General features: G+C 45.6%; 1 protein-coding gene across 1 annotated transcript; it reads left to right on the forward strand.

Annotated features, from left to right (window-relative positions):
• The first annotated feature begins 6495 nt into the window (after positions 1-6495).
• LOC130277522 (basic proline-rich protein-like) lies at positions 6496-20335 on the forward strand. The gene is made up of 6 exons (XM_056528198.1): positions 6496-7021; positions 12557-12853; positions 16935-17216; positions 18071-18508; positions 19484-19519; positions 20252-20335. Exons 1-6 carry the CDS (start codon positions 6971-6973, stop codon positions 20333-20335), a joined length of 1188 nt encoding a protein of 395 aa, XP_056384173.1. The 5' UTR covers positions 6496-6970.
• Positions 20336-20385: the final 50 nt, after the last annotated feature.

Here is a 20385-nt window from a genome sequence, read left to right on the forward strand (position 1 = left end):
GTAAGGAGGTAGACGGGGAAGGGAGAGACAGGTGGTCTCTCCCTTCCTCAAGCGGCTGCTTGCTGTCGGCTTGTCCCGCATTGAGGAGGCATCTGGTGCAGCTGTGAGGAGGCATCTGGTGCGGCTGTGAGGAGGCATCTGGTTCGGCTGTCATCGAAGCCCGGAACATACTTGGAAATTGTCATGGAGGAGCTGTAAACCTATAGGGGAGTAAAGAGGTAGAAGGGGAGAGACAGGTGATTTTGGCGGCGGCTTGTTGTCAGCTTGTCCCGCAGTGAGGAGGCATCTGGTGATGTTGTTGATCTTGCAGGTGAATTTGGTGCATTTGTTCGCAATGTTGTTGCTGCAACAACATTGCGAACAAATGCACCAACTTCACCTGCAAGATCAACAACATCACCTACCCCTTCAGGAGTTTCATCAACTGCAGCACCTCCTACGTGATCTACCTCCTTGCGTGCCCCTGTGGTCTTCAGTACGTCGGGCGTACCATCCAGCCATTGAATCAGAGCATTAACAAGCACAGATCCAATGTCACCAAGGGGTTCCAACTCCACAGTGTCTCCAGGCATGCAGCGGAAAAGCACAGCAGCGACTTCAGGTGTCACACCATCACACCCATTGAACACATCTCCGCTGACATCGCCCACCGCTTCGCAGTACTGAGGAAACCTGAAAACTTCTGGATCTTCACCCTCAAAACTTTGACACCTTCTGGTCTGAATGAATACATCGAAAACGTCAAGTAATACGTACGTCCCGATGACAAAATGACATCCGTACCAGATGCCTCCTCACAGCCGCACCAGATGCCTCCTCAATGCGGGACAAGCCGACAGCAAGCCGCCGCTTGGGGAAGGGAGAGACCACCTGTCTCTCCCTTCCCCGTCTACCTCCTTACTCCCTTACAGGTTTCCAACTCCTCCATGACAAGTTCCGAGTGTGCTCCGGACTTTGAGATCAGATGACAGCCCGCCCGGTAGATGATAAAGTCTTACATCGGCACCTTGACCGCACTACAACACATCCTTCTTCATGATTGGTCGCCACCGGGACCTGCCCAGCAGCTATAGGTCTTATTATTCAAAATGGACTTGCCGCCGACGCCTCTAGGAATCTCCCGTAGAGGATATACACAACTTCATTCTGATTGGACGCCACCCGGACTGATCCCACAGCGATTGGCTGACGGTTTTTCAACTTTTTTGAACTTTATTCCACCGCCACCAGCGACAAAGACTTGCAACCCGGACCTATACGCCCCCCCTCTGATTGACTCATCTAAGATCCCGGACAGCCAATCAGCACCCCTCCCACTCTCTGTGGACTTATCCCCATACGGCTCATGTGCCCCTATGACATCGTAACTGTACTCAGCTGAGTACGGCTCGCTCCTGATTGGCCACCTCCTCACCTCTCACAGCAAGCGGCCAATCAGCTTCAAGGGGCTCGTCTCCATTCATTCCCCACTGCGGCAACCCTGCACAGCGATGACAGCCTCCTCCTACAGCCTCCTGATTGGTCCCACGGACGTCGGCAGCTTCCTGATTGGTCGCCACCACGAACAATTCTCGCGGTTCAGTTTGAACTTCCAAATACTCCTGTAAAAGACTATACCTATGATTTTTTACATGTTTTATGTGGTGTTCATGCCCCTTCTTTGAATATGTTTTATTATTTAGGTCTTTAATGCCCGGCCCCTACCTGGCCCCGGCATCTACATGCAGGATAATGTATACATTTAAAATTGTCCTTTTCTGACCTCTATAACTTTTTTATTTTTCCGCGTACAGGGTGGTTTGAGGGCTCATTTTTTGCGCCGTGATCTGAAATTTTAATCGGTACCATTTTTATTTTGATCGGACTTCTTGATCGCTTTTTATTCCTTTTTTTATGGTATGAAAAGTGACCAAAAATACGCTATTTTGGACTTTGGAATTTTTTTGCGTGTACGCCATTGACCGTGCGGTTCAATTAATGGTATATTTTTACAGTTCGGACATTTTCGCACGCGGCGATACCACATATGTTTATTTTTATTATGGTTACATATTTTTAATATGGAATTTGGGAAAAGGGGGGTGATTTAAACTTTTAATAAGGAAGGGGTTAATGTGTGTGTTTTTAAACTTTTTTTAAACTTTTTTTTTTTTACACTTTTAGTCTCCTTAGGGGACTTTTAGGAGGAATCATTAGATTCCTCATACAGATCATTATGGTTTCATAAAACCACAATGATCTTTGTGCTCTGCGCTCGATTGATAAAGACTGGCCCTGCCAGGCTGTATCATTCAGAGCACCGGAGCCGCCGCCGCAGGAGAGGTAAGCCCTCAGGCTACCTCTGTAGTGGATCGACCCCTCGCGATCGCGCTGCTGGGGGGCGATACACCCCCACTGGACCACCAGGGACTGAATACAGGCACCTTTAGACGCCGCTGTCAACTTTGACAGCGGCGATCTAAAGGGTTAATAGCCGGCATGTCGGCTATTAACGCCGGCCGCCAGCTACAAGAATCAGCTGGGGGCCGGGCGGTATGACGCGGGCTCGAGTCGGGAGCCCGCGTCATACCCCGGTAGCGGCCATTGGACGAGTATAGACGTCCATGGTCGTTATCGGGTTAACTTTCTGGCACCAGTTGATTAAAAAAAAAACGTTTTCCACGGGAGTACCCCTTTAATGGTAAAATTTACATGTTCTCTTTATTCTGTGGGTCAATAGAGTAAAACGATACCTATAGTTAGATCCTTTTTTTTTTATTATTGTACTGTTTTAAAAAAAAAGCCAAACTTATTATTTTTTTAAATAATTATGTTAAAAATGTCCCTATTCTGACCCCTATAACTTTCTTATCCTTCCGCATATGGAGCCGTAGGCGGCCTCATTGTTTGTGTCATTATCTTTAATTTTTATTGGTACCACTGTTGGGTATATGTGACTTTTTTTTTTTCTGGGATGAGATAAAAAATCAGCAATTTTAGACTTTACGCCGTTGACAGAATTATTAACATTATATTTTAATAGTTCAGACATTTCCGCGTGCGGTGATACACCACTAACAATAATGAAAACACTGGTGTAACTACATAAATGACGCGCAGTAGTGCCATATTATACTGTAGGTCAGTGTTTCCCAACCAGTGTGTCTCCAGCTGTTGCAAAACTACAACTCCCAGCATGCTCGGACAGCCGAAGGCTGTCCGAGCATGCTGGGAGTTGTAGTTTTGCAACCGCTGGAGGCACACTGGTTGGGAAACACTGTTATAAGTACTGTAATGCTTATGGCCCCTATTAGCATCTAGTGATGAGCGGCAGGGGCCATATTCGAATTCGCGATATTTCGCGAATATATCGACGATTATTCGTCCTATGTTCGCGAAATTCGCATGTTTGCTATGTTTGTTCACTTTTTTTCCCCATGCGAAAAATCACATGAAAAATGTGCATAAAAAATGTGCATGTGAACGAAAAAAAAACTATTCGTCATTACGAATATATAGCGCTGTATTCAAAATATTCCCGAAATCTCGATGTGCCGATATTCACGATATTCACGAATTTGCATTACGAATATTTGTGCTCAACACTATTAGCGTCTATTAGAAGGTTAGGCTGCCGTCAGGTCACCTTTGTCTCTTGCAGGACCTGACAGGACGGTCGGTGACACCTTTCTTCCTACGTGGACCGTCCATCGCCTTTATGCCCATTGATCCTTTATAAAGTGACACATTTTTGTGATTTTTTATATTTATTTCCTAGGAATTCTTTATTCTTGTGATTCTATAAATATTCTCTAAATAATGTGTAAAAAAAAAAATCTTCTGACGTGAAGAAGACATGAAGAGTCTGGAGTCCGGCCCGTGGATGGCGCCTGCAGGAGATATAGAGTGGTCAGCGCTGGTTACATTGGTCAGTGTAAGGTCTGTGTGATTCCACCTCTATGTCCTGACTGGAGTCTGGAGCAGTGCTCTCCAACCTGGGCCATGCTGGGAGTTGTAGTCTGACATCAGTCGGGCGGCCACGGGTTGGACATCACTAGTGTAGAGCACAATTGTGGGGTGCACGGCAGATTTCTTAAACACATCAGTTTTATTACAAATATCGCCCCTCCCCACAGTAGTGTTGTACAGACATCCAGGGGGACATGTATCAAAGATTTTACCCCTGTTTTTTGTTTACATTTTTGCGCAAAATTTTGCGCAAGCTGTTTTTTTTTGCGTCTTATTTTGCGCACATTCTGTTGGAGCACTTCCTCCAGATGTGTAGGTTTCGGTGTACCTTGGAGTGACATATTATTAACTATTTTAACTGCGTACATTTCATTTACCTGCAGAAATCTTGCGCAATGACCATATTTTTAAGGCAAATATAAGCCATCTTGGACTGAACATAGCAAGATGCTCTAAATCAGTGGTCTTCAACCTGCGGACCTCCAGATGTTGCAAAACTACAACTCCCAGCATGCCCGGACTTGGAGTTTTGCAACATCTGGAGGTCCGCAGGTTGAAGACCACTGCTCTAAATCATCAATTCCATTTTTGAAAGAGTGGAGGTGTAAGAAGACGTTACTATATTTTCCCGCAATTTATGAAACTTCTGCGCATAATTTAGAATTCGACAAAAGGGGTAAACTGCTTCTACCATATACAAATAATGATACATGTCCCCCACAATGTGGCATTTAGAGAATATTGTGGGTGATGTTCAGTATTAGTAATAGCCGTATAGCGGTACAAACTGGTGTTATGGTGGATTAGGGTTGGTTCACACTACGTTTGTAGTGTACAGGGCTGGATCCGGTTGGGAGGAGGGAAAAACCGTCCGCTCCCGTATCCCAGCCCGATCCGGCCGGAACCCCATTCATTTCAATGAGCCGACCGGAGTCAAACACTGACTCCGGTCGGCTCATTGTTGCCCCGTATATGGTTTTCTGACCGGACCTAAAACCGTATAAGGGGGAAAAATGAGCCGACCGGAGTCAGTGATTGACTCCGGTCGGCTCGTTGAAATGAATGGGGTTCGGGACGGATCCAGATGGTATACGGGAGCGGCTGGTTTTCAATCCACCCAACCGGATCCGGCACCCGTACACTACAAACGTAGTGTGAACCCACCCTTATACACATTTTGGGATTCTATCTGTGGTGTCCCGGTACCGTATTGTATACGTTACCTTTATAGTGGTCCCCATAGTCAGAGTCCCTAGGACGTCGGGGTCCCTCTTCTGTAGTTTTCCCCTTGTCACCCCTCAGTTAATCAATGACTATATGGAAGTTCATATCAATATAAGTATATAAAAATGTGTATATTTAATTGCCTACCTGTTCGAGCGTAGCAGGACCTGCGGGTCACGTGATTAGGTTAGAACTCTATGGTTTTGCTACAGGACCTTTGGAGGTTCCTGTGACGTGTTCACTCACAATGCACTGTAACGTTGAGTGACAGTCGTTACGGACCAATCCAAAATGGCCAACCCCTGCCCATATAAGGGAGCTGCGCCATCTTGATCCCTCTCTTGGGTTGCTGACTCTGGAAGAGGTAGGACCTCCGCAGCTTACAAGACGATTTACTTGGCCAAAGCCTTGCGGCCTCGGCCTCTATCATAGCGGATAGACCAATTCCCCGCTACTCACCGCAAGATCACTGGACCTAAACGCACCCCTAAATCCAGCGGATCTCTGCTATACAATCCCTAAGAAGCTAAATTAGGCTTATCTGATCCCAACCAACTGTCAATCGCTGCTCAGCTATATCTATAGAGACTCTGTTATCTGGACTGTTACTATTGCTGCATGTACAGAAATTCTTCAGTAAAAGTTCCTGCAAGTTTTCAGTTAACAGTGGTTGTGGACAATCCTTTATTTCTGCATCACCTATTGCTCTTGGGAAGGGTGGCAATAGGCCTATCAAGAATACAGCATTTAACCCGCACCCTGGCGTCACGAGTGACAAGGGTTAACAGCGCCCTTTACTATTCTGAACAGCAACACCCTAACTACCCTACACCCCCACAAGGCTTTATCCCAATTCCGCCACCACATATCCACTTCTATGCCCTACTGCACATCAGGCGTCTCTCATGGCACTAGGCCCCTTTACCCTACAGGTAGAATGATACATATATGAAGATAGTGCTGGGCAGTAATGGCAATTTTCATCTGCACTAAACCCCAAATGTGAACAGCGCCTTACACAGGCCGAGCAGCAGAATAGAGGGGACAAGAACCGGGGAGGGAACATTAATCTGTCTCATATTTCCCTTCATTTCTATGGAGGAGATTTTATTTATTGTCCATGAATTATATTAATACAAATAGTAATGATATTCTACAGGAGAAACTGTTCTTACAGGAGGGACTCTAACTTTATTGCTATATATATTCCTCTGGTGTGAGCAATATTATCCTATATCAGTATAAACCATATTAAATCACTGCAGCCCAGACCATAGATATCATTGTATTAGCCCTGATATAAATACACAAGTCATGTGATCGTCAATCATTTATTATACAATAAAACAGGCAAAAAAATTATAATAATTTATTGTATTTTTACCCGAATTTCCTCTCTTTTCAGTGTATATATGAGGCTTATTTCCATGCAGCTGAATTATATAGACGCTACCACTTTAAATGGAGTCCAATGACATCATCACTGCAGCTTATATAATCCAGCGCCGACCGGATCCTGATGAGAGTTGTAGTTGGAGTTTGTAAGTATAGGATGTCAGCTCCTGCTCTGCATTATTTTGTCTATTTTAAATACATTTTCTCAATGTAATGTTTCCGTTTTCTCTTATTTTTAGGCGATTTGTGCGAGAATAGCTACTATTTGTGCTATTTGAGCGATTTTTGTTCGTAAGAGGAGAAGGAGCGAGGAGTAGGCGGAGGCGCGAGGAGTCGGAGGATCGAGGAGGCGCCAGGAGGAGGAGAAGCGAGGAGGAGGAGGAGGAGAGCCGGGATCGGGGACATGGACCAACCACCTGAGGAGATGAAGCGTCTTACTGTTTCCCCCAATAGCGTGAGTCCGAATTTACCATGAAAAATAGAATTAGGGGTCAGAAGGGGTCGGGTACAATGTTTAGTGCAGGGAATATAGATCAGGTATCCCCAATATACACTGTATAGGGGCCAATATAAGAGTTTAGACATGAGGGGGGGGGGGGCGGTCTGTATAGATTGAGGATTGTATCACCCAAGAAAATGTACAACTGTATATCTCCACCCTAATCAAATGATGTTACCATGGTGACCGCCCTATAGAGATCAGTGATGATAGGGATGACCCTATGGATAGGTCCATAAGTACCTTATACATTGTGCCACTTATCTCCCATAGTGCAACATTACCAACTGTCACTTTCCCATCCTCCATGTTGGGGGCGGGGCTTAGTTGGAGCATGACAACTGCTGTGTGGTCAGTGCGCCCTCTATGGCCGGGCTCATACACTGCGGGTGTTTTTGCAGCTGATTTCGCTACCTATCGATTTCAAAGGGCAGCAAAATCTTCTGCAGAAAACCTGCAGCAATATATACAGCAAAATCTGCCCATGTGAAAGCTCCCTTACACTGCAGTTACCTGCGCCAATGTATAAGCCGATCAGGATCATTAATGTATAATGCTAAAAAATATGAATAAAATGTTAATGTCCATTATTTTGGTGTTGGGGCTAATATACATTTTCTACAGAATAAGTAAAATATGTGATAGTAAATATCAGCTGCTTTATTGTAGGAACTAAACAGTAACTTCACACCTGCAGTTTCTGGAGCAGTTTGTTGGGGGGGGTCACATATTAGGGCAGATTTATTAACATTGGCGTTTTATACATCAGTCTTCTGATTCCTTCAGACATACTCTTTGTAATGTGTTTTATTTGGCCTAAAAGAAATTAAAAAAACTGGACAAAAACCCTAAAATAGTGTATTAGTATATGTTTTTTTTTACTTTAATCTGCATTTTTTCATTTCAAGTCATGTGATACTTTGATGATGTGATGTGTGTGTTTCTTTTCTATTAAAGAATGGATGATGAAACATTAAAAAAAATCCTACATATACCGTATATACTCGAGTATAAGCCGACCCGAATATAAGCCGAGGCCCCTAATTTCACCCCAAAAACCCAGGAAAAGTTATTGACTCGACTATAAGCCTAGGGTGGGAAATACATCATCCCCCCATGTCATCATCCAGACCCCCGTCATTAACACCCCCGTCATCATCCCCCCCTTCATCATCCCCCTTCATCATCACCGCCTGTCATCATCCCCCTGTCATCATCCCACAGCCCCCTCTTCATCATCACCGCCTGTCATCATCCCACAGCCCCCCCCCCCTTCATCATCACCGCCTGTCATCATCCCCCTATCATCATCCCACACCCCCCCTTCATCATCACCACCTGTCAATCCAGTGGTCTTCAACCTGCGGACCTCCAGATGTTGCAAAACTACAACTGGGAGTTGCTGGGAGTTGTAGTTTTGAAACATCTGAAGGTCCGCAGGCTGAAGACCACTGCGGCCTTCGTCATCATCCAGACCCCCCCCCCCCCCTTTAGTTTTCTACTCACCTCCCCTCGGTGGGAAGGAAGGGTCAGCTGGTCCGGGCCATCTATGCTGCAGGGACCGTCCGGTGGGGATGGTTGGTCGTTCCGTGCTGTCCATTTTCACTGGGGGGGGGGGGGGGCTCTTCTCTACGCTTCGGGACTGCCCTGGACTAGTGACGTTGCCTTGACGACGACGCACAGGGACGCGCATGAACGTCCCTGTGCGTCGTCGTCAAGGCAACGTCACTAGTCCGGGGCAGGCCCCCCCCCCCCGGTGAAGATGGACAGCCCGGAATGACTAACCATCCCCACCGGACGGTCCCTGCAGCAGAGATGGCCGAGACCAGCTCACCCTTCCTTCCCACCGAGGGGAGGTGAGTAGAAAACTAAAAGGGGGGTCAGGATGATGACGAAGGCCGCAGTGGTCTGTCCGGGCATGCTGGGAGTTGTAGTTTTGCAACATCTGGAGGTCCGCAGGTTGAAGACCACTGAGAAGGGATTGACAGGTGGAGAGTTCACCCGAGTATAAGCCGAGGGGGGTGTTTTCAGCACGAAAAATCGTGCTGAAAAACTCGGCTTATACTCGAGTATATACGGTACATGATTATAATCTATAGAGGTCAATGGAAGGAAAAACACCACAAACTGGGGGGAAAAACTGTCTCAGCCAGAGCTACCGGGGGAGATTTATCAAACCTTGTGCGGAGGATCATGGGAGCAGTCACCATAGCAACCAATCAGATTCCAGGATTTATATATTTTGTCCTCCATTTTCTCTCTGGAGCGAGACCTGGTGTGATCTGTCTCTTAGAGACAGATAATAATTCTCCCAACATGGAACAGTCGTAGTACCGCTAAAATAGAAACAGAAAAAGTGAAAATGTTCAGCTCCCTGCAATAAGACATATTTGTGGTCGTAGTCCACGTGGACATTTTAATGGATTGAAATAAAATTGGATATATATGTTTTAAACATCTGCAGAACCTCCTGATGGGAGTAAACCTTTCCATAGAGTACCGCTATAATGATGGACATATAGGGGGAGATTTATAAAAACCTGTCCAGAGGAAAAGTTGCCCAGTTGCCCATAGCAACCAATCAGATCGCTTCTTTCATTTTTAACAAGGCCTCTGCAAAATGAAAGAAGCGATCTGATTGGTTGCTATGGGCAACTGAGCAACTTTTTCTTTGTACACATTTTGATGAATCTCCCCCATAGTTGCTATAGGATTTACACATTATATACAATTTATTGTTAAAGGAGTAGGCCAGGATTGGAAAACTTAACCCCCTTTCCTAAGGATAGGGGATACGTTTCAGATCGCAGGGTGTCAGATCGTTGGGACCCTCCGCGATCTCCCGTACGGGGCCCCGGCTCTCCGGCGAGAGAGCGCGTGTTGACCACCGCACGAAGCGGCGGCCAACACGCCCCCTCAATTCAGCGCTATGGCAGATCCGGAGATTGCTGAAGGCAACGCTCCGGCTCTCCCATAGAGTTTTCCAATCATGGAGTACTCCTTTAATCACATAAATAAAATGCCTAAAATATATTATTATTAATAAAATAAATAGGACCAAAAATATATATATTTTTAAGTCACATGGACCCCTTATCCATTTGTAATATTGCCGGCTGCATTTTCAGGCCCCTTCCTGATAGTTTCCTGATAGAAAAAAAAATTTGTTTTAAAAATTCTAAAAGTCATTCCCTACAATTTTCTGTATCCCTTCTGCACCATTGCTTTTTTTTTTTTAATGGTACCCTATGAAATTCCTAAAAAAAAAAAAACATAAAAAAAATAATGCCCGCGAGGAAATGAACAAAAAAATGCAATTTCCACAGAAAGATAAAAATGCCAGAAAAAACGCAAAAAGAAGGAACAATTAGTGGCAGTTTTTCAGGCGTCTTTTTATGGCGTTTTTTAGCCTAAAAATGTATATGTCCACTTAAAAAGAGGTTGGGATAGGAGGTCGGGATATGAGGACGGGATATGAGGTTGAGATAGGAGGACGGGATATGAGGAAGGGATATAAGGACAGGATAGGAGGACGGGATATGAGGTTGGGATAAGGGGACGGTATAAGGGGATAGGATATGGGGTTGGGCTATGAGGTCGGGATATGAGGACGGGATATGAGGTCGGGATATGAGGTCGGGATATGAGGTCGGGATATGAGGTCGGGATATGAGGACGGGATATGAGGACGGTATAGGAGGTCGGGATAGGAGTACGAGATAGGAGGACGGGATAGGAGGACGAGATATGAGGTTGGGATATGGGGACGGTATATGGGGATAGGATATGGGGTTGGGCTAAGAGGTCGGGATATGAGGACGGGATATGAGGTCGGGATATGAGGTCGGGATATGAGGACGGGATATGAGAACGGGATATGAGGACGGGATAGGATGTCGGGATAGGAGGTTGGGATATGAGGTTGAGATATGAGAACGGGATATAAGGTCGGGATATGAGGTCGGGATATGAGGACGGGATATGAGGTTGGGATATGAGGACGGGATATGAGGACGGGATATGAGGACGGGATAGGATGTCGGGATAGAAGGTTGGGATATGAGGTTGAGATATGAGGACAGGATATAAGGTCGGGATATGAGGACAGAATATTTGGTTGAGATATGAGGACGGGATATGGGGTTGGGATATGACAACAATATATGAGGACAGGATATGAAGTCAAAAGCTTCCTCCTTTGTTGATTTTCCTCCCCAACAAGGATTAGGAAGGAAAAACCGGGCAACGCCGGGTACTCAGCTGGTATATATATATATATACATCATGGAGTTGTTAAGGGTATATGAGCCCTCTCCATACTCACTACAGCAGATGACAGCCATGAACTGAGACTGACATTGAAACAAGCTCCATGTTGTTCTTTTAACCATTTAGATGCTGGCATGTTGATGGCATCTAAATGATTTCAAGTCCCATCCTCACCATTTCTGGGATCCAATTGCCCCCGCAGAACAAAATCAAAGGGTGCTAATTGGTTGTAATGGCAGCCATAAGCCTTCTAAATGCCTCTGTGGCTGCCATGATAGAAATTCTATTACATCCTTTCCATGGCAGTCTATAATAGAGCTGGAGCGGTGTGATAGTTTAACCCTTTTCCGACCCATGATGTATGGGTACATGATAGGTTGGGTGAGGGGAATATGGCGCAGGCCTGGAGTTCGAGTCTGCGTCATAACCGGTAGATACCCACTGCTAATAGCAGTTGACCTCAGCCGGTAATGACTCTTAGAAGGTAAGGTGGAAGAAATAAAAAAAAAATTAAAACCGGAAACAAACATTATATAAATTGCTAAGTTCGACATAAACCAACCCCCCCCCCCCCCCTAAATAAAAAATACTTATCTACTTGCCCCCAGGGCTCCCGCTGTGACATCATCCATCCCCCGCAGCTCCGCCTACTTCCTATTTCCCAGACGGGCTCTTCTTGTCAGTATTTAGAACTACGTTTAGGCCCGGACTTGTTGCGATAATATACACACACACACAGGTGAAACTCGAAAAATTAGAATATCGCGCAAAACTTCATTTATTTCAGTAATGCAACTTGTCTGCGGAAGGAAGCATGAAGTGCTCCAAAATCTCCTGGTAGACGGATGCGCTGATCCTGGACTTAATGAAGCCGATCGACACCAGCAGATGACAGGGCCCCCCAAATCATATCATATATTGGGGCTTTGGGGTTTTCATGAGCTGTAACCATAATCATCACAATTATGACAAATCACGGCTTGATCTATCTTGCTTTGCATGTAATGAGTCTCTCATATATTAGTTTCACCTCTTAAGTTGAATTACTGAAATGAATGAACTTTGCACAATATTCAAATGTTTTGAGTTTCACCTCTACTGTGTAGAAAGCCATAGATCTCAGGTGCATTACTAGACTTTCCTCTAACACAGCAGGATATGGACTTATATTGTATCTCTACTTATATATACATTATACTCAAGAAATGCTTCTGTGTTCAGGGACCACCAGGATTGACTGCTGCACCCGGTCAAGCACCACCAGGATTGACTGCACCCGGTCGAGCACCACCAGGACTGGGAGCATCGGGACGAGCACCTCCAGGTTTGCCACCACCAGGATTGACTGCACCCGGACGAGCACCTCCAGGATTGCCACCACCAGGGCTTGGACCACCCGGACTGAGACTGCCAGCGCCGAGGACCCAGGAGATGGAGCGCCCTTCAGAAGATCCAGAAGTGCGCATTGATGTCTCCTGGATGATGGCATCGGCCTTACTGGCGTCTTTTAGCAACCAGGTCAGTAATGTGGCTATTAATGTGTGTGTGTGTGTGTGGGGGGGGGGGTGTATCCTTGGGGTCTATTGGAGCCTGATGGTCATTTATAGGTCATAGAGCAGTTATACAGAGGAGGAGATGAGATTTATTGTATGTAGATCCTGTACAGAGTGATGCAGCTGTTGGGTTGGGTTGGGTTGGTTGGTAACTGAACGGTTACGTTACAATAACTTCTTTATGAAATACTTGTTTAATTCATAGAATTTCTAGTGTTCCAATAGTTTAATGGGATCTTTAACCTGTACAGGTACGCCCTTGATGTTAGGTACCCAATGCACTTCAAGGGACTGGGGGGCCCCTGGGGGTAAGATTCCCCTCAGTTCAGGTGTTTATGGCTGATCCAGAACAGTTGTCACTGTAGGTTATTATGTGAAGCACAGGGGACGGCACCGGATACAGGGCAGGAAGGGGCAAGATGGTTCCCAGTCTGGTAGGATGAGTACTGAAGATAGATGGAGGAAGGGGCGTATGTAATAAAGATCGGGAAGGAAGGAACTTGGGGGGTTATTTATCAATAATGGTCTTGCCTAGATCATTTTTGTGGTTTGTCTAGATGCGTTTTTTTGGGCGGTGCTGCTTCAAATTTATGATATTGTCGCAGTGACCATGATAAATTTCGCACAGATCTGCACCCAGATCATTTTCTACCGCTGCTTTCAGATCATGTCCACCCGGCTTCTAAAGAGCTTGTTTGTCTGTGTGTTTGGCTTTATTTGTTTTACTTTTAAGGCAAATTAATGTCTAAAAGAAGGTCTGCAAAGAGAGTCTCCCTCACATTTAAATAGTGGTTTACCTTATCATGGAGTTGTTAAGGGTATATGAGCCCTCTCCATACTCACTACAGCAGATGATGGCCATGAACTGAGACTGACATTGAAACAAACTCCATGTTGGTCTTTTAACCATTTAGATGCTGGCATGTTGATGGCATATAAATGATTTGAAGTCCTATGCCCATCATTTCTGGGATCCCCCCCCAGAACATAATCAAAGGGTGCTGATTGGTTGCTATGGCAGCCATAAGCCTTCTAAATGCCTCTGTGGCTGCCATGATAAAAATTCTATTACATCCTGTCCATGGCAGTCTATAATAGAGCTGGAGCGGTGTGATAGTTTAAAGGGTAACTCTCATTAAAACTAATTTTAGCTATTGCACTTCTTATGGTAAATAAAAAAATATTTCTAATATACTTTGTTTAAAAAAAATGAAGTTTTCTATTATTTATTTTTGCTTAAAAAAGCTCAAGAGCACATTTTCCCCCATCTCATACACAGACTTTGGACCGAAGTCCAAACACAGGAAGTGCAGCCTGGAGTGCTGAAGGGGGTGTGTCCACCCTCATCCAATCATAGCTCCTCTCACACTTCACTGCCATATGCTGTTGGTTGGACACACCCCCTCAGCACTCCAGGCTGCACTTCCTGTGTTTGGGCTTCGGTCCAAAGTCTGTGTATGAGATGTGGGAAAATGTGCTCTTGAGCGTTTTTAAGCACAAATAAAACATAGAAAACTTCATTTAAAAAAAAAAAAAGTATATTAGAAATATTTTTTATTTACCATAAGGAGTGGAATAGCAAAAATTAGTTTTAATGAGAGTGACCATTTAACCCATTTCCGACCCATGATGTATGGGTACATGATAGGTCGGGTGAGTGAAATATGGTGCAGGGAATATGGTGCAGGCCTGCAGTTTGAGTCTGCATCATAACCGGTAGATGCCCGCTGCATGACCTCTGCCGGTAATTACTCTTAGAAGGAAAAGTGGAAGATATAAAAAAAAAAAATTAAAAACCGGAAACAAACATTATATAAATTGCTAAATTCGGCATAATCCAACCCCCCCCCCCCCCCCCCCCCTCACACACACACACACTCAAAATAAATAAATACTTACCTACTTGCACCCAGGGCTCCCGTTGTGACATCATCCATCCCACGCAGCTCTGTCTACTCCCTATTCCCCAGACGGGCTCTTCATTTCAGTATGTAGAACTACGTTTAGGCCCCGAGATGTTACAATAATATAAACTCACATACCGGTAAAACTCGAAATATTAGAATATCATGCAAAAGTTCATTTATGTCAGTAATGCAACTTGTCTGCGGAAGGAAGCATGAAGTGCTCCAAAATCTCCTGGTAGACGGATGCGTTGACCCTGGACTTAAAGGAGTAGTCCAGTGGTGAGCCCAGTGGTGAACAACTTATCCCTTATCCTAAGGATAGGGGATAAGTTTGAGATCGTGGGGGGTCCGACCGCTGGGGCCCTCTGCGATCTCCTGCCCCGACAGCCCACGGGAAGGGGGCGTGTCGACCTCTGCACGAAGCGGCGGCCGACACACCCCCTCAATACAACTCTATGGCAGAGCTAAAGCGCTGCCTTCGGCAATCTCCGGCTCTGCCATAGAGATGTATTGAGGGGGCGTGTCGGCCGCCGCTTCGTGCGGAGGTCGACACCCGCTATCTGGCCGGAGAGCCTGGCCCCCGTACAGAGAGATCGCAGGGGGCCCCAGCGGTCGGACCCCCCGCGATCTCAAACTTATCCCCTATCCTTAGGATAGGGGATAAGTTTTTCACCACTGGACTAGCCCTTTAAAGTGTAGCTCCCACCATCCTATATATTTTTTTCTGTCCCTGCCTATTTCCCATCTCTCCCTAACCCCCTCCCTGCTTTTAATATTTTTTTTACTATATTAAAAAAGGTCTTTTTGTCTGCCTGGTAGTGTAAGCACTACCAGGCAGACTTTCCCAGCAGGCAGACGTCACTGATGCCTGCTGGGGCCGGCACTTCCGCCCTTAGTTCACTATACAGGGTGCCTCCAGCTGTTTCACCACTACAACTCCCAGCTTGCCCTGGCATTTATTGGCTGTCCGGGCATGATGGGAGTTGTAGTGGGGAAACAGCTGGAGGCACCCTGTGTTGAAAACAATAAGTTAGGGCCATGGGTGCAGGGCGGCGCTCCCCCATTCCCTCCAATGCTAAGCCACCCCCCCCCGTGTTGACAGCCCGATCCCCGCAACCCCCGTGTTGAAACCCCGATCCCCGCAGCCCCGTATGGAAACCCCGATCCCCGCAACCCCTGTGTTGAAACCCCGATCCCCACAACCCCCATGTTGAGACCCCGATCCCCGCAACCCCCGTGTTGAAACCCCAAGCCCCGCTCTCCCTGCAATCCCCGTGTTGAGCAGCATCAGCGGCGTGCAGGGGCAGTATCAGCGGCGGGGTGCGGGAGGAGTGGCCGACGTCTAAGGCCAGGGAGCCAATGCGCTCGCTCCCTGCCTGTCTGATTGACAGGCAGGGAGCGAGCGCAGGCTGAATGAATTAGGACCGATGCCCGGCCGGCATCAGTCCGAATTAAGGCGTGACGTCACGCCAGCCTGCAGTCGGCCACTAGGAGGGAGACCCCTAGTGGCCGGTTTTCAAACATTAATTTAAACATTTTAATAAAAAATAAAAAAAATTATGAAAATATATTAGAGATATGTTGTAGTACATATGAACTACAACATATCAAAAAAAAAAAGTTGATGACAGTGCCCATTTAATGAAGCCCAGTGACCAACACCAGCAGATGACAGGGCCCCCCAAATCATATCATATATTGGGGATTTGTGGTTTTCATGAGCTGAAACAATCATCATTACAATTATGACAAATCACGGCTTGATCTATCTTGCTTTGCATGTAATGAGTTTCTCATATATTAGTTTCACCTCTTAAGTTGAATTACTGAAAAAATGAACTTTGCACAATATTCTAATTTTTTGAGTTTCGCCTCTACTGTGTCCATAATACTCTTTAGAAGCCCCATATTTATTTATAGGTGGACATTTTGGTGCAGATCACTTGTTTTCCTCAGTAAGATACACCAGTATTCATATATGTCAGCAGGTTGTATATTCTAGTTGTGATTTCATGTAGAAATCCATAGATCTCAGGTGCATTACTAGACTTCCCTCTACAAGTGACACACCAGGATATGGACTTATATTGTATCTCTACCTATAAATACATGATACTCAAGTGCTGCTTCTGTGTTCAGGGACCACCAGGATTGACTGCTGCACCCGGTCGAGCACCACCAGGATTGACTGCACCCGGGCGAGCACCACCAGGACTGGGAGCACCCGGACGAGCACCTCCAGGATTGACTGCACCCGGACGAGCACCACCAGGATTGACTGCACCCGGACGAGCACCACCCGGACTGAGACTGCCAGCGCCGAGGACCCAGGAGATGGAGCGCCCTTCAGAAGATCCAGAAGAGCGCATTGATGTCTCCTGGATGATGGCATCGGCCTTACTGGCGTCTTTTAGCAACCAGGTCAGTAATGTGGCTATTAATGTGTGTGTGTGTGTGGGGGGGGGTGTAACCTTGGGGTCTATTGGAGCCTGATGGTCATTTATAGGTCATAGAGCAGTTATACAGAGGAGGAGATGAGATTTATTGTATGTAGATCCTGTACAGAGTGATGCAGCTGTTGGGTTGGGTTGGGTTGGTTGGTAACTGAACGGTTACGTTACAATAACTTCTTTATGAAATAATAGTTTAATTCATAGAATTTCTAGTGTTCCAACAGTTTACTAGGATCTTTAACCTGTACAGGTACGCCCTTGATGTTAGGTACCCAATGCACTTCAAGGGACTTGGGGGCCCCCCGGGGGTCAGATTCCCCTCAGTTCAGGTGTTTATGGCTGATCCAGAACAGTTATCACTGTAGGTTATTATGTGCAGCACAGGGGACGGCACCGGATACAGGGCAGGGAGGGGCAAGATGGTTCCCAGTCTGGTAGGATGGGTACTGAAGATAGATGGAGGGGCACATGTAATAAAGAATGGGAAGGAAGGAACTTGGTGTCTTAGTGGAGATAAATGGAGTTTGTAAAACATTTCTTGGTTTTCCTGGATAATAAAATAAAGAGATGACAATCTGCATTCTCCTCCACTGTGTTATATATAAGACAAGACCCATATATAATGTGTTGTATTGTGGGCTCCACCTATGCCGGATGAGGAGATCTTGATGATGGCTGCAGCGACCTATGTAAGTTATACTACCAGACAATAACCAAAATTATTCCCAAAGTAACTTCATTGTCAGTACTGCTCCATCCCACAAGGTGCGTTGGTATACAGCTTCACTCACTGTGGGGGTTTATCTTTTTATGTGATTGAAGGGAGAGGAACCCAAAGACGATGGAGAGGAGAAGCTTGGAGAAGACCCTGGAGACCACCCAGAGGAGAAGCCTGGAGAAGATCCTGGAGACCACCCAGAGGAGAAGCCTGGAGAAGATCCTGAAGACCACCCAGAGGAGAAGCCTGGAGAAGATCCTGGAGACCACCCAGAGGATGAGCCGGATGACTACACCGAGGAGCCGGATGAATACACTGAGGAGCCGGATTACTACTACATCGTGGAGGCGGATGACTACATCGAGGAGGCGGATGACTACACCGAGGAGCCGGATTACTACTACATCGTGGAGCCGGATGACTACACCGAGGAGCCGGATGACCACGCAGAGGAGGAGCCTGGAGTTCGCCCAGAAGAGGAGCCTGGAGACGACCCAGACGAGGAACCCATATACATAACATATAATGAGTGGTGTTACCGGGTAAGAGCCTTGTTTCCTCAGTATACTATAATATTCCATTTAAATTAGTTTTTATTAAAGTTTATAACACTATATATGTTATAAACTTGTGGTTATCTTAAAACAATATGATTAGAAAATAAGAAACAAAGAAAGAAAAAGAAAAAGAATTAACAAATGACAAATCAACAAATTAATAATAATAATATATTAATAAAGCAATATGAGATTATTAGTATTTAGTATGCGGGTACATAAATATGATATAAAGTAAAATATACCTAAAATGTACTTGGATTTACAAATATCTAAAAAAATAAAATAAAATGGACGAACCAATTTGAAGTTAAACTACGTCTTATAAATAGTGGAGACTTCAAAATGTGTCCATATCTCCATATGTGTCCAAACCAGAATTTATTTATATTGTATCTATATATAAATAATACATAAGTATATGATGACCTTGTACAAAAACATTTTGAGAATTTGTATGACCATGTATTCATTCTTTCATTCGGAATGGGGACGTGACGTCACGCCAAGCCCCCTCCATTCATGTCTATGGGAGGGGGCACGACGGCGGTCACGCCCCCTCCCATAGACATGAATGGAAGGGGCATGGTGTAACGTCACGTCCCCAGTCCCGGAGGTTTCCAAAACTGGAGATTCAGGTGAATGCGGGTGCTGCAGGGAGATCGCGAGGGGGTCTCAGCAGCGGACACCCCCCCCCCCCCCCCCCCCCACGATCAGACATCTCATCCCCTATGCTTTGGATAGGGGATAAGATGCCTTGGGGCCGGAGTGCCCCTTTAAGAAAGGAAAATAAAAAATAAAATCTCTATCCCCTCAACACTGTAGATGGTTCTTATTGGTAATGGTTATAATATGTCATTACTGTTCAGATTTTTTGTCATAATTTCTGTAAATTTTTGAAGGACACAAAGTTAAAGTAACCCTTTTCTGGTTTTTACATCATTTTTTTTTCTTAAATAGATGAGACCCTATGGAATCGCCATCACCAAGCGCTACGTAAGTGATTTCATTTTATATCATCCTATCATTTCCTTCCACACTGAACACGTGATACCCAGCCCCAGGTGTATATGGCAGGTGAGGAGGCCCATAATAAACTGGAAAAGAAAACCTTTTTAGGTTCTGCTTGGCACCACCATACTCTTAAAGGGGTACTCCACTGCTCAGCGTTTGGATCCGAACGCTGGAGCCGGCGCCAGGAGCTCGTGACGTCATAGCCCCGCCCCGTCATGATGCCTTCCCCTACCCCCTCAATGCAAGTCTATGAGAGGGGGCGTGACAGCCGTCACGCCCCCTCCCATAGACTTGCATTGAGGGGGCATGATATCATGAGGGGGCGGGGCTATGAAGTCACAAGCTCCCAGCTCCAGCGTTCGGAACAGTTTCTTCCAAACTCTGAGCAGCAGTGTACCCCTTTAACCATCTGGGACAGGGGGTTCTGGGGCCTCCATCCCATTTCATGGGTATATGATCCATTTTATTGTTTGTTAACATTGCAAAACCTATAGAGGCCACATATCATATACAAATTCATACCCCCTATTGGAAAAGACCAAGAACCAAGAATGACCCCCCCCCCCCACACACACACACACCAGTGGCCCCATAGCAGCTGTGTAGGCCGCCACTATAGTATGTAAGCCCTGGTACAGAACTATAGGGAACACAACCTGAAAACAGATTTTATATAGAAGGGAACCTTATAATAATGGATTTTATCTTTCTCAGGACATATACTGTGACGATGACGACGACGATGACGGGGTAAGATTCTCTTCTTCTTCTCATAATAAGATATTCCTAGTTATGTAGAGTAACATCTAGACTGTAACATAAAACAGATACTAAAAACTCAATCTCAT

Source organism: Hyla sarda, chromosome 6 (genome assembly GCF_029499605.1).
Source record: "Hyla sarda isolate aHylSar1 chromosome 6, aHylSar1.hap1, whole genome shotgun sequence".
NCBI classification, from domain to species: domain Eukaryota; kingdom Metazoa; phylum Chordata; class Amphibia; order Anura; family Hylidae; genus Hyla; species Hyla sarda.

Bases quoted from the DNA above. Each gene is read 5' to 3' on its own strand.
- LOC130277522 (XM_056528198.1), top strand. From the start codon at position 6,971: ATGGACCAACCACCTGAGGAGATGAAGCGTCTTACTGTTTCCCCCAAT. The intron at 17,217-18,070 runs GTCAGTAATGTG...ATGTGATTGAAG, and splicing joins TGGCGTCTTTTAGCAACCAG to GGAGAGGAACCCAAAGACGA. The intron at 18,509-19,483 runs GTAAGAGCCTTG...TTTCTTAAATAG, and splicing joins ATAATGAGTGGTGTTACCGG to ATGAGACCCTATGGAATCGC.